Genomic DNA, 14,562 nt, shown 5'->3' with positions numbered 1-14,562 from the left:
TGGGTTGCTGGGGACACTCAGGCTGATATTTTTAAAGCTGCCTAGGGGACCCTGGCATCCTGTTCCCATTCATTTCCCAGCCATAATGTGTTTTTGTTTAATTTTTGATCTCCTGATCTTGTACATGGAGCAAATTGGGGGCTCTATCCAGATGGAAATGCAACCAGAGACAATGTGTCTGTGAGAAAGGAGGGGGGAGGAGCTTCTGTTTATGTCTAAAAGCCATAGGTTGGGTCTCAGCATTGGGACAGGAGAGAGGGTATGGCCAGAATGTTGCCCCTGTTCTTTGAGGATCTAATGCCTGTAACATACCAAGCACAGGTGTCAGAGTAGCAGCCGTGTTAGTCTGGATCCGCAAAAAGAAAAGGAGTACTTGTGGCACCTTAGCGACTAACCCATTTATTTGAGCATAAGCTTTTGTGAGCTACAGCTCACTTCATCGGATGCATTCAGTGGAAAATACAGTGGGGAGATTTTATATACACAGAGAACATGAAACAATGGCTGTTACCATAGACACTGTAACGAGAGTGATCAGGTAAGGTGAGCTATTACCAGCAGGAGAGCGGGGGAGGGGAGGAACCTTTTGTAGTGATAATCAAGGTGGGCAATTTCCAGCAGTTGACAAGAACGTCTGAGGAACGGTGGGTGGGGGGAGAGGGGGAATAAGCATGGGGAAATAGTTTTACTTTGTGTAATGACCCATCCACTTCCAGTCTTTATTCAAGCCTAAATTAATTGTATCCAGTTTGCAAATTAATGCCAATTCAGCAGTCTCTCCTTGGAGTCTGTTTTTGAAGTTTTTTTGTTGAAGAATTGCCGCTTTTAGGTCTGTAATCGAGTGACCGGAGAGATTGAAGTGTTCTCCGACTGGTTTTTGAATGTTATCATTCTTGACGTCTGATTTGTGTCCATTTATTCTTTTATTTAGAGACTGTCCAGTTTGACCAATGTACATGGCAGAGGGGCATTGCTGGCACATGACGGCATATATCACATTGGTAGACGTGCAGGTGAAAGAGCCTCTGATAGTGTGGCTGATGTGATTAGGCCCTATGATGGTGTCCCCTGAATAGATATGTGGACACAGTTGGCAACGGGCTTTGTTGCAAGGTTCCTTTTCTTTATACCAAGCACAGTGATTTTCTCCCTTCTCCAGCTCACAGTTTTCCAGGGATTTTTGTTCTTCATTATCTGTGTATATGACTGAATCCAGATCTTGGACAAAATTCTCTGGCCATGTGACTTTTTCCAGTCTTGGGGGTTGAAATACAATGGGGAAAAAATGAAATTTCCTGAGACTCAAAGGCTGGGAAGATGCAGAAACATGCAAGTATCTAATTCTGGGACACCTGGACACTTCCTGATAAACTGAGAATTGGGGATGGGGGTGAGCAAGTTTTAAGTTATGGGACGAAGTTTGCAACCACTTGGAATGTTCCTTAGTTCCTACCCAGACAGATCAGCAAACCAAGCTATATGCAGAGCATCCTAAGCTACGGGACTCTTAAGGGCTTTGTCCTCAGTGAAGTGCAGCAAGGGAATGAAGATGAGGATAGTTCTTTGTACAATGCTCAATCCCAGCACCCACTCTGACTCCTTCTTCCTTGTCCTAAATCCTCATGGCCCCACTCCTCTCCACTCATTCCTAGCTGAGCAATCCTTTTGCCATCCCCGACGGGCACCTTTACCCAACCACAATTGTTACGCTGTCCCACAACCACCTCGTCACAGCCTCTCCATAGTGTAGCTGTGGAACTCTCCCAAGAATTGCCCTCTGCCCCACCACCAACCCCCAGAACCGCTTTGGGAATTGGGCTACTTGCCCAAAGTAGGGGAGAGGGTGTTCAGCAAATGTAGATGTGGAAGTGAGGGAGGCAGTTTGATAGGAGGACAGAAAAAAAGTGGGATTGTCTGCCTTGTCTCCACCTTAAGGAACAAGTCCCTGCCGTTCCATGGGATGACAGCACTAGCTGGTCAGGTACAGGGTGGGTGACGGGGACTCCCTTCTGAACTTAGCCTTTTACATTTCTAAAACACACTTTTAATTTGGGCCTCCGGGGCTTAATAAACAACTATAGGTTGCAATGTTGTGAGGCTGGGCTTAGGGTTGAGGCACTTGGGCTGAGTCTCAGAGGATCTGGGATTGGTTCTGGTTCTTCCACAGACTCCCTGTGTGAACTGGGGCAAGTGATTTAATCTCCGTGTGCCTCAGTTTTCCCTTTGTAAAATGGAGACATGCAAGGGGCAGGGGGAGAAAGTACTCTTGGCTATTCAGACTGTGTGCTCTTTGGGGCAGGGACTCTCTCTCACTAGGGGTATTTCTTCACTGCAGATTTAGCCTGGGCAAGTTACCTCTGCAATGAAGAGTTATCATATGTGTTTTGTACAGCTTCTGGCACAGTGGGGCCCTGATCTCAATTGGGAACCTGTAGGTGCTAGAATGGGGTGGGCAAACTTTTTGGCCCGAGGGCCACATCTGGGTATGGAAATTGTATGGCGGGTCATGAATGCTCATGAAATTGGGGGTTGGAGTGCAGGAGGGCTCCAGCTAGGGGTGCAGGCTGAGGTAGGACTGGGGATGAGGGGTTGGGGGTGCAGGAGGGTGCTCTGGGCTGGGACCGAGGGGTTTGGAGGGCAGGAGGGGGGGATCAGGGCTGGGGCAGGAGGTTGGGGTGCAGGAGAGGGCCGGGGGGCAGGCTCCGGGTGGCACTTACCTCAAGCAGCTCCCAGGAACAGTGGCATATCCCCCCTCTGGCTCCTACCCCAAGGCACAGCGGAATTCTTGCCTAACTGGGACCCTGGTTGTGCTCTGGGATCTGCACTGATGGCCAATTCACTTCACAGAGGGGGTGTAATTCCAGTTGTTGGCTTTAGCCTATACAACCCTAAGTGGTTTGTGTTCTGCCCATCCCTGAGACCTGCCTCTCTCCCAGTACAGTAACACAGCGGTCAAGGTCAACTTAAGTAACCATGCCAACATGCCCGTGATCTCCCTGGGAAGGGGCTGGTGGCAGGTCATTTTCAGACAGGACCCATCCCCACTGCTCTGATAGGGCTGTAGGGCCTTTCTGTTCTGAATTCTGGGGGAGGAGGTATTTGGGAGTGAGTCAAGCTGGGTGAGGAGATGGCATGTGTGGTCAGGTTTGTAAACATTTTCTTTGTCCATGTGCCTTTAGTGATGAACTGGCGCTTGCATACCAGTGATGAGTGTTGTATGGGAACCCGAACAGAAGGGAGGTGTATTAAAAGTCTACGTAGCTATTTGAGAACATGGCTGGTATGTCAGAATGCCTTAGACACCCGTCCCTTCTGCTTGGCTCATGGAGGAACTACACAATCTAAAATAACCGTGATAGAAATGTTCACTGCACATTTCAGCCCCCACAGAAAGGGTCCATTTCAGCTCAGGTTGAGCCGCAGGTGAAAGTTGAATTGTTCTTGCATTATCCAAACAGGTTCCCCTAGACCTAAAATCCGAACCCTCCGGTGGGGCTTCTGTTGGTTGGGGCTTCCTTTCCGTTAAGGGAGATGCTTCCATTTGGTCTTCTTTAGCCACGAGCCATGTAGCTGTTGTCCAGTGGAGAATGACTAACTTGGTCCCACTGAAGTGAACTGTGATTTCCTGACTATTACTGACTGGATTATAAACCCAATTTGGCTCCTCTTAACTTGGGAAGCATTAGGGCCTCCAGCATGTAATTAATGACACTTTCCTCTCAGAGTCAGAGCTGAAGCTGATGTGCTGTAATTAGGAACACACACAGGCTGTGAGAATGATTTGGGCATGAAGTTAATGAACTGTAAGTCCCTGTAACTGCTGAGGAATTTGGGCATGGTGACTTCAGAATTAGCTGGCAGGGGAAGGGTAGGAATGTTTCAGAGAGGACAAGAGAGCTCAGAGGGATCGGGGAGGGGATCCATAAAATATAACCATGAAATAGAATAATAAAGCAATATCATAAAATGAAACCTAATACAACAACTCCCAAGGGATCCCAGAGCCATATTGTCCTCCGCCTCCCACTTCCCTTCTCCAATTCCTCCCTGTGCTATTGCAGCTCCTGTTCTCAGCTTAATTGAGACCTTCTTCTTGCAATGAGCTCTCTGTGGGGATCAGGGCACTGGATTGTAAGCTTTTCTAAGCCCATTGCTGCTCTCACTTGTACCAAAGTAATTCAGGAGTAGCCCCTTTGTGTTCAATGGAGGGATGAGTAGCAGCTCTCAGCTCTCTCTCTTGTAGATCATATTCGTGATCCATGGTAATCACAGTACTGAGACTTTCACCTCCAGGGTGCTGGTTCCAGTCTAGCCCAGAGCTGTAGCAACCCAAAAAGATGTGACCTGTGTGAAATGTCAGTCTGACCTTCCTCTTCACCCCAGTCTTAGCAGTTCACCTGCCCTTAGGAGTTGACTGAGGGAAGGAAAGGGTCTCTCCTGAAGCTGGGATTTAGCCAAGGGCTGGTGGGGAAGGGAAGCCTCCTTTAACTGTCTGTGTCAGGGGTGGGACAAGTTGTGTTATCCCACTCCTTAAACTGCAACTGTGTGGAGAGGGCAACATGGGCCTGTTGCACTGGGAGCATGTATCTCTGTTCACTCCTTTCCATGTCCCTCCAGCCGTCTGTGACCCTCCATGCCAGAACAAGGGATCCTGCAGCCGACCCCAGCTCTGCATCTGCCGCTCAGGTTTCCAGGGTGCCCAATGTGAAGAGATCGTTCCAGAACGAGCATACCATCCTCCTGGCTCTGTGGCAGCCCTCCAGCCCCCAGCAGGCTCCCTTCCGAAGAGGGCTGGCAGTGCAGAGAGAGAAGGCTCACCCAGAGGGGCCCAGACACCTATCCTGCAGCAACCACGAGCTGGGTAAGTCACCCCAGTTATCAACAGGAACCAGATTCCCTTGACAAATGAAAATTAACCCCAGGGTTTGTGCTGTGCTGGGCCAGGCCCTGCTTCCATTCCAGGCCCCAAGCTCTCATTCCCGAGGCCCGGCCAGTGCCCTAGGGAACAGTGCTCTGCTTTGCTATGCAGAAGATCTAGCTTCCTTTCCAAGTCACAGGCTCTTCCTTGGGGCGATTAGAGCTGCAGAGTACTGGTGCAGGGGCGATTGCCCTGAATCCACTCTAAAGCAGAACTAGGTTTGTCTCCATCACCGTCTCCTGGTTCCTGGGAACAGGTGCGACTGTGGGGAAGAGCCTGTGGTGGAGTGTTCACCCCACACTGGTCCAGGAAGGGTTAATGAGACTGAGAAGGAGCCAGATAAGCACATAGGCCACACCTGAGAGGAACTAGGTGGCCTAAGTAGCCACAGACTGAGGAAGGAGCCCAGTGAGAAGGAACAGGCGGGGCTAGTGTAAAGCCAGGAAATTGACAGCAGAAAAAGGGCTGCAGTGAGGGAGCCTCCAGCCACTCTGGTTGTTAATGAGGGAGGGAGGGAAGGAAGGAAGGAAAGCCAAGGGGGGAGAGCAGAAACCTCAGGAGACTGAGGCCCTGAAGAAGGGATTTATCCAGAAGGGTGGTGGAGTGAAAGCCTGAGAGAGGTGGAGTAGGAAAAGGCTCAGGGAAGTGGTAGCAAGGTGGGACATTGCAGACCTTGGCTGCTGATTAGAGGGTCCCTAAGCTGGAAGCTGGGCCCGGGTTCCCCTACCAGCCACTGGGGAAGTGGCACAGTCAGAGCAGTGGATTTGCAGCCTGCCTGGGACTGTTCATCCTGTGGGACTTTGATACCCCCATAAGGGGAAAGCACAAAGTGACCTGGCCAGACGGCCAAGCCATGAAGAGAGAGCATCCTGAGTCTAGGGTGACCAGATGAAATGGAGAAAATATCGGGACACATGGGGGAAGCAAAAAAAAAAAGCGGCTGGAGTTGCCAAAGCAAAAAACCACGCTGGAGTGGCCAAAGCCGCAATATCAGGACAAATGGTGTCCCAACCGTGCATCAGTCAGGACATGAGACAAAGACCTAAAAATCGGGACAGTCCCAATTTTATGGGGACATCTGGTCACCCTACCTGAGTCAGAGAGAGAGAGGTGGCAGGGTGTATGAGCGAGCAACAGAAGGGAGCGTCAGACTTGGAAGGAACTAATCTTCAGGGCAGCCAGGAGGAGGCGCTCTCATGGTGAATGTATCCCAGGACAGAGCCTCCCCAAGGTTTAATAGTGTCGTCCTTTGTCCAGTTCAGTAGCATCTTTAATGGTCTCAGCCAGGAAGACAGGCTGGTGGCTTTTTGTGTGTCCAAGCAACACCCCCAGCTAAGAATATTGGTTAGAGTTGTGCTATTATATGCAGAGAAGAGCACAGGTACTTGGGATAGTATACAAATGTACGCAGGCGTTTCCAAGGTGCCTATCATCATAGATCCTAGGAGCAAAGGGTTGGTGTAACTGTTACACACTTAAATTACACGACTGTATACAGTTCTTATATATCGTAGTGTAATATAGTAGGTGCATGGGCATCTGGTGCAGGATTATTATGCTTAGGTAACTCTGCAGCTTTTGTTTATTTGATACTGTGTCTAAGCGAGACTAACCCCCTTCTAGATTGAGTACTGTGTGGTAAGGGCTCAAGGTGGTTGTTGTTTCTTTGTTTCTTGTGTGTTAAAAGTAGCTCATTGGCTACAGCCCAGTTCCCTCTAAACCAAGCTGTAATCTACCCCATTGCTCGTATTTTGTAAGTCCCACTGTAAGTGTAGGCTTTTTCTCTTGTAAAAAGGGTGGTCATACACTTCCCAGCTACTTCTGGGAATATTCCAAAAAAGTATCTCTTTGTTGTTTTGTATATTTGCAGAGTGGGGGTACCTCCTAGAGTAACGTAATGGGTGGGAGTTTTGCAGGATCCATATCAGTGTTCTTCTGTAAGTGTTTATGGATGTCTGAGCAAAGTGCTTGGCTTTGTGTCCAGCTCCAGAAAGCATGCCTGCATCCTACCTGTGTCCTCTCCAGCGGGTTTGTTTCTGTGGAGGCTGCAAGATGACCCTTTCCCCAGCACTTTGAGGAGAGCATTTCATTCTTGTCACTATTATCGCTTTCATATACGTGCATCTTATACAATTGCAATAGCTGGAGATTCCCTATGGCCAATGCTGACTGCTACCTGCAGCTGGCTCTTCCTCCAGGGTGAGGCGCCCACCATTTCCCTGGGAGATTATTCCACCACCTAATGCATCTCCTTGTTAGGCAATATGAAGTGGTCCTTGCATGTGCCATGGTCTGTACTGATGTTCAGTCCTTCAACCTGGGGTCTTTCACAGAAATCTAGTAAATGACTGATTGCAGGTGACTGCAAAGCTTGTTATGGTGATGCAGCTTCCCAAGGCTGTAAAACTGACTCTAATACTGTCCGGAGCTTCCCAGGCTGGGCCTGTAACCCCAGAGAAGCTGAAGCAAATAAATCAACCGTTGTTTGTTTAGCAAAGCCAAGTTCTGCTTGTGGGGTGTTGCTCATGTCCAGTGAGTCGAGCCATATCCCTCAACAACTGGCTTGCCAGCACCCTTGGTTCAGAGAGAAGATATGGAAAACATCTTAGGAGGGTCAGGAGTGAGGGGCCACTGCTGGTTCCATGTCATAGATATTGTGAGGCAGCTCTGAGATTCAAAACACAGTGTCAGCCCCAAAAGTTCCAGCACAAGGTTATTGGTAATGAGGGGAGCTCAAGCAAGAGCAGGGGTTTGTAAACTTTGAAGTCCAATCCTCACTACAGGAAATGCCAGGACACGAAACCAATCTTCAGACCGATTCTCACTGCAGGGTTTCCACTACTCTAAGGTGTATTATTTGTATCTAGTAGTTGTATTACCGTAGTGCCTTGGAACCCCAGTCATGGACCAGGACCCCGGAGTGTTAGGTGCTCTACAAACACAGAACAGAAAGCTGATCCCTTCACCAAAGAGCTTGCCATCTAAATAGGGATGCGGCAATCTTTGGGTGCAAGGGTTTTTGAAGTAGTTCTTGACACATAGGCAGTGAGCCTCTTCTCATGTTGTTCAAAAACTATCTGCACCAAATATGTCCATTCTCACAGGAGGATGGACTGGTTTTAGACCATTTTCTGACCTCTCCTGTCACTAGCTGGCTGGGTTGCTGCCGCACTAACATGCTGGCTGTCAATGTAGGTCTGTAAGGAAAGAGTTTTCAGTTTCAATCTGGTGCTGCCTTGTTAGCAGTGTCCATGGTGTTCAGTGTTGTCTTTTCCTTCTGTGTGGTGAATCCTGCCCCACTGCTGTGGCATACAGGAAGGGCTTTGTGAGGTACCCCAAGGAGAGGTCTCTGCTTACAGGGCAGATTCCCTCACAGGCCCCAGGTGGTGATTATAAATTCTGACTGGCTGTGTTGCAGAGTTGAATAGCGAGTGCCCAGTTATGTCTCTGGGCTGTACTGGGGGGGTGGGGGGGGATTCTAGCTGTCATCCTAAAACAACTGGCTGGTGTTGAAATGAGGAGAGAAACCTCACTCACCACCGAGCCCATGGAGCTGGCTCTTGCAGCTTTTCGCAGTGTCAGTGCTGGTGCTGCCCATTTCCTTTGCTGGTTACTTCAGTTTGACCTTGGATGTGCTGGAATTGTCTGCTCTGTACTGGTGTCCTGGCCTCGGCTACTCTACCATGGTGACGGCTCCGTCGGGGTTCCCTTCAGGACATGCCCCAAACAGGTACAGAGCTTGATAAGGAGAGATGGCAAATTCCTTTTCATCAGGCCCTTTAGCGAAAGTTAGAGCCCAGTTGCCCCCAAGGGTGGTTATAGGCCTGTCTGAGATGAATGATGCTGACTGCGATCTAACTACGGGGATTAGCCTCACTTGCACATTTGGTCTCCGGTTAATGAGCCTTGGGAAGTTGTTGGAGGAGCCCACGTAACCGCAGTCCTGACCCCCAGTTTTTGTGGGCTCCTGTTTTTGTGGTTGACTGCAGTGGCTGATGCCAACAGCTGTCCTGGCAAAGAGCAAGGATGGAGTTGTGGAAACACTGTTTTTTGGGATGGAAACCTGCCCTTCAGCTGCCTGTTCTTATGGACAAGCTCCTAGTGAACGTGCCCAGACTGCTGGTCACCTCACACCTCAAGGTCATAGCATGGGAAACAGGTGCAGTGATTTCTGGGGACCAGGCCTTAGCATGCGTCCCTATTGAGTGCTCCCTGAGAGAGTCTGGAAATTGTGACCCCAACACTTCTGAGAATATATTATTTATGTGTATTACCATAGACCCTAGGTGCGCTAGTCGTGGACCAGGACCCCGCTGTCCTTGACCCTGTACAAACATAGCACAAAAAGACAGCCTGCCCCAGAGAGCTCACAAGCTAAATATAAGATGAGAAATGGATACAGACTGAGGAGGTAGAACAAAGACACGAGACCCTGTTGGTCAGCTTGAGAGGCTGTGTACTATCGCAGTTATACCCCCAGCCTCAGTAAGAGGTAACTGTCCTGAACTGAGGGGATTAGAAACCCTTTGACAGACAGACAAAAGGTTTGGTAGATCAGGTGAGTTCTGGGGTAGGGTTTCCATCTGCGACTGGCAACTGTTGGAAACAGGGTGCTGGACTAGATGGACCAATGGGTTGGCCTAGTATGGCAATCCTTGGTACTTCTTTGAGTGAGGTAAGGGTCCCAGGGAGATTGGGGTCCCAGTGATTGAGGGCAGTGGTACATCAATGGGTAATCCAAGGAGTGACTCCCGGTGATAGCCATCTGCATCCTTGATTGGAGTCTGATCAATGAGGTAAAGCTGACATGAGCTAGGCAAAGGCTCAGATGATGTCTTGAAGGCTGAGCCCTTGTTCCCAAAAGCCCCCTGTTGTGAACTGGAGACAGCAATGTTCTCTAGGATAAAGGCCTTTCCCCTCTTCACACTCACTGGCATCAAGTATGTTTGGAGTTAAATTGTAAAATCATCTCCTAATTCCCATACCTGGGAGAAAATTCTGTCCACATCAGGGGTAATCACATTTACCCACATCTGCTGCAGAGGGGAAGTTGCATATTGGCCTCAACCTTGAGTGTCCTCCACTATTCCCTAATGGAACCCATCCCTGCCCTGTCAGGACAATCTTCCACGGCTTTCACTGAATACTTGGCTTCCCCACACTGCTTATTACTGTACTCCCTTCCCCTGGAGGCTAGGGGAGAGTCCATGTTTCTGCATGTCTGGTGTTCCCATACTTGAAGACACATGCTTCTGGGAGAAGGAGGTGGGTTTTGAATTCCTGTGCTGTTTTCAGGATTGGTGGGACCAGAGCCCCCGTTACCAAAATTCATCAGACTGGGAAAGAGTTGGCGCTTTCCATGCCCCTTTATTACACGCCATGTTTGGCAGAGGTTCAAAGCTGGTAGTGGGCTGGAGGCAGCCACAGGGAGCTCGTCCTGTACAGTGTGAGAGCTGGGAGGCATGGGAGTGGCACCCTTTGACATGTTGAGTGCTAGAGAGGAGTATTCTGGGCTTGTCAGTGACTGGGAAGCATTGCCCTTCTGGCCTGGCCTAGTCACAGATCCTCTGTTGGCGCCACACTAGCCTGAATCCCTGCCCAGAGAGAAGGGAGGTCCTGACAGTCCGCCGGGCAGGCGGAGCTGCACCTTGGCTCAGAAGGCAAACTAAATGGAAACAGTTCAGTTTTTCTACTTTTGAAGTAAACAAACAGTAATTCTTTGGATAAGAGAAGCTGCAGGGAATATGACCCCTGCCCCTCCCCCAGGAATGGCCTGCTGCCCTGCAACCACTTGCATGTTAATTCCAGGTCAGTGTGTGAGGAGGAGGCCCCCGTTGCTGGGACCACAGGAAGTTGCTTCTGTGGGAACGCGGTGCATAAATCTGTATCCAGAATCTGTCTGGTGGGCTCCTGCTGCCCAAATGACACATGTGCTGGACTGTGGCTGTATAGCAAGCAAGGAAGGGCTACTGGGACCTGCAGAGCAGTTTCCCAGCAGCCCAGGCATGGGAATAGGAAAGAGCTCTGTTTTAAGGTGCTTAGACACTGCATGGACATCTTGCTGGAGCTGAACTGTGGAGCCTAGAGAGCTGCCTCTGGGAGGACTTTGTTTTGACAAGGTAGTTGTTAGGAGCATGCTTGGTGTTTCAGACCTAGAGGTGTGGAGGAGGACTTATTCGCAACACCCTCACTTCAGTGGCACTTCTTCTTGGCCCTGCCTTCTCCCCAGCACTCACGAGACACCTGAGGGGAAAGAGTGAAGGTTCTGTCTCTACCTGTGCTCTCTGTGTTGGGGTTAGGAATACCAGCTGTAGGGAGCAAAATTTATGGTAGGATCTCGAATGAGGGGAGAAAGGCGAGTGCAGCTGGGGTTGGTGGTGGGGAATGTGTATTTTTCTCCCTCTAAAAACTAATTGAAATAATCTGTGATTGTTAAATTTCACCATAACAACACAACAAACCTAGAGATGGGTTCCAATTCTGAAGGCGAACAAAGGGCTAGAACACTTATTTGAAAAGAAAACTTAGATTAGGTGGAGGGGAGCCTGCAACAATCTTCAGATTTCTCATGGAAATTACAGACTGTGGCTCAAAGGCAGCCTCTAATAACCAGAAATTTAGAATCCCACCTTGGTAAAAAGAGTCAACTGGTCCAGGACTAGCAGATAAGATGGCTGTCAAGTTTTGAGACCCAGCTGGCTTTAGAAGATGCCACCCCAAAAGAAAATTAGACCTTCTGAAAAAGTAAAATCCTAATTTTTTTCAAAATAACATCTCTAAAACCTTTTGTCCAGTTAACCCTGAATTTACACATTCAGGATTAGAATGGACACTTTCTTGCAACCTTAACTATGGTGTTGCCACTGCTGAGTGTCCATAACTATTTGTTAAATAATACAGTACACAGAGTGCCAACTGGAATTTCTTATTTAGCCTTACAAATGGTGTACATATTGTACACACCTTATGCTGTTCTGTTCACTTAAGGCTGTCACTCAGTTTAAGTTAATGAGAAATACTGTTTAGTAACACCAAACTAGCTTCTAAAAATGGGACCTTAACTTGGCCAAAAAGCCACGATACGCAAATGCTTTTCACATGCATGTTCTGCTGAAGGTTTCACACACTGCTAAGTTCAAAACCAAAGCAGGATATTCACAACAGCACACATACCCCAGTAAATTGAGGGTAATATTTAAGGGTAAGTCATAGAGGTCCAAGCCCCACTTTACGCCTGTGCGGCATGCTTATGCACAGGGCTTACACAACACAAATGTAGCTACAGTGGACATTTCCTTAATGCAGACAGGCCCTTATTCACAACTTTCTAGGGCACTTTCCTTTAGCAACAATTTTCCCGAGGCAGCTAAGCATTTAAGTTTCTTGATCCAGCGCCATCTGCAAGTGGATATTTGAAACCTTGTTAAAAACATGAAACTAAAAAGCCAATGCCAGTCTAAATGGAATGATGTGAAAAAAGCAATTCTGCTTGGAGCAAAGAGAACTTTGAGTCTCAGATCTCAGCCCCTCTCCGGTTTTGACACAGTTGAAAGCCTTTGGCAAGCAAGCTGGGAAGCCTATAAGAAAAACTAGAGCTGCCCAAGAGACATGTAAATGTCATTTTTCTTACATAAAAATACTGTTTTAAAATCACATGGCATGTAACCCCATTTCGGCACTATAGACAATTGCTTGGCTTTCTAACATTTTAAACCTGTCAGCACTTGTGAATTAAACTAAACTGAATTAAGGCCACTTTAATTCTGATTAACAGCATCCACACAGGGATTGACTGGGATTTAACTAACCCACTTCAAATTTATGCCTTTTAATTGATTTGGATTATTTTTCCTGGATGTCCCTGTGTAGACAAGCCCTAATCCACTTTTTCATTCTCATTTTTCTAGCTGAAAGAAAAACTGTCAGATTGTCATTTTAGACTCTGTATTGCAGAGCAGGGTGACACTGGAAATACGGCATGGGTATGCTATGTGAGGCTATACTAAAAAATCTGGTTCACAGCATATTTTATATATAGAATATTTGACATATAATCTATAACAACACAGTTTGAATGCATCCAATGAAGTGAGCTGTAGCTCACGAAAGCTTATGCTCAAATAAATTTGTTAGTCTCTAAGATGCCACAAGTACTCCTTTTCTTATTACAGTTTCAATAGTAATTACAGACAAAAAAACTTATATTAAAAGAACATTAAGGCCACAAGGTCAAGCAGTGAAAAGTTAGGAACTGTGGAATGAAGGTTGTCTGTGCTATCTTAATTCAGCCTTCTAGTGTGTATGGCTCACAAACCCCTTTGAGTAAGCTTTGGTAAGGAACAGTCAAAGCAGAGGGGAAGAGAAGGGACTGGGAAGTGGTGAGCAGAGGTAGAGTAGAGAAGGAAAGTAGAAGGAGGGAAGAAAAACTGGATTAATTCACAGTTCATTCTGAGAGACAATATTTCACATAAAATTTCTTTTCAATTTTTCCCTACTGGGCTGTGGGGGTCAAGTGAGGGAGAACAGAAAATACAAAGGTTTCTTTTTTTCCCCTGGAAGTTTCCAGTTTTTTCCCCCTGGACCCTCGCATCTCTAGCTACAGTCTTTAATTACATATCCTACTTTTTGGTTAATAAAAAAGCTGCTTAAGCCCAATCAAAATGGGATACTTTTGTTATTCCAAAAGGAGAGTTTCCACACACAGACTTGCACTGAAATAACAAACAGTATGAATTAAAACCAATTTAGTTATTTCGGTGCAAGCTTGTGTGTAGAGCGTGCATGAGGGACCCAGAGGGATTAGAAACGTAGGCAGGAAATAAGAGAATGTGATTCCACCTGGAAAAATGTTATCTATTATGTCTGGAGGAAAAAAAATTCCCATAGCCTGAGTCTCAGTGGGAGGGAGAAACCTGGGAAGGAGGAAGACCTGAGAGAGATGGCGGGATGGTAGCAGGCAGCAAATTGAACAGGCAATGACAGTGTCATATGGCTGTATGAAAGGCCAAGCAGCTTTGGGCTTTGTAGTCAGAGGCATAATGTCCTAGAGCCCCCCTGTCTATGCATATGGAATATTGTGTTGAGTTTGGGGCACCTCCTTGCCAGAAAGATACTGGCAATTTGGGAGGAATTCAGAGAGCAATAAAATGAGCAAGGGGCTGGAGGGAGTTATGGGGAAAAATCAGTAGCGCAAAAACTGTGTAGCTGAGTTAAGGGATGGCCGTAGGGCATGGGGGGACATACTAAGCATTTGTAAATAGCTGAGGGGAGTAACCACTGAGCACTAGATTGCCCTCGTCCTGGCAGGGGTGCATACTTATTGTCCAATTGTGAAGGGACTTTTACAACTCTTTCTGATGGCTCTGAGCAGGGTGTGAAGGCATGGTGATGAAAACACCTGAGACCTGTCTACCCTGGAGCTAGCACTGCTGGAGCTGCACTGCCTGGAAATTTCATGCCCAACTGTTGCCAGCACAGATGCAATCTTAGTGCTTGGTTCAGCTCCCTTCACCCTGAGTGATGCTGGTCCCAGCCCTGTGCTCCCTGCTGGTCTGGCCTGGTGGGGAAAGGAGCAAGTGCAACTTTGTGATGCGGAATCCTCTCCTTGGAGAAACTGCCCATTCCTTCAGCCAAGGGGCTATCAG

The 14,562-nt window shown here is 47.9% G+C and overlaps 1 protein-coding gene across 2 annotated transcripts in view; it reads left to right on the top strand.

Moving 5' to 3' along the window:
* LTBP2 (latent transforming growth factor beta binding protein 2) overlaps positions 1-14,562 on the top strand; it is a 126,224-nt gene that overhangs the window by 20,128 nt on the left and 91,534 nt on the right. For both annotated transcript variants that reach the window (XM_073349171.1, XM_073349170.1), the window contains exon 3: positions 4,618-4,861. In XM_073349171.1, coding sequence (XP_073205272.1) covers positions 4,618-4,861 — 244 coding nt within the window. The remainder of the gene's footprint in view (positions 1-4,617; positions 4,862-14,562) is intronic.

Source organism: Lepidochelys kempii, chromosome 6 (genome assembly GCF_965140265.1).
Source record: "Lepidochelys kempii isolate rLepKem1 chromosome 6, rLepKem1.hap2, whole genome shotgun sequence".
Lineage (NCBI taxonomy): Eukaryota > Metazoa > Chordata > Testudines > Cheloniidae > Lepidochelys > Lepidochelys kempii.
The sequence above is the reverse complement of the archived record's forward strand: the minus strand, read 5'-3'. Positions and strand labels throughout refer to the sequence as shown.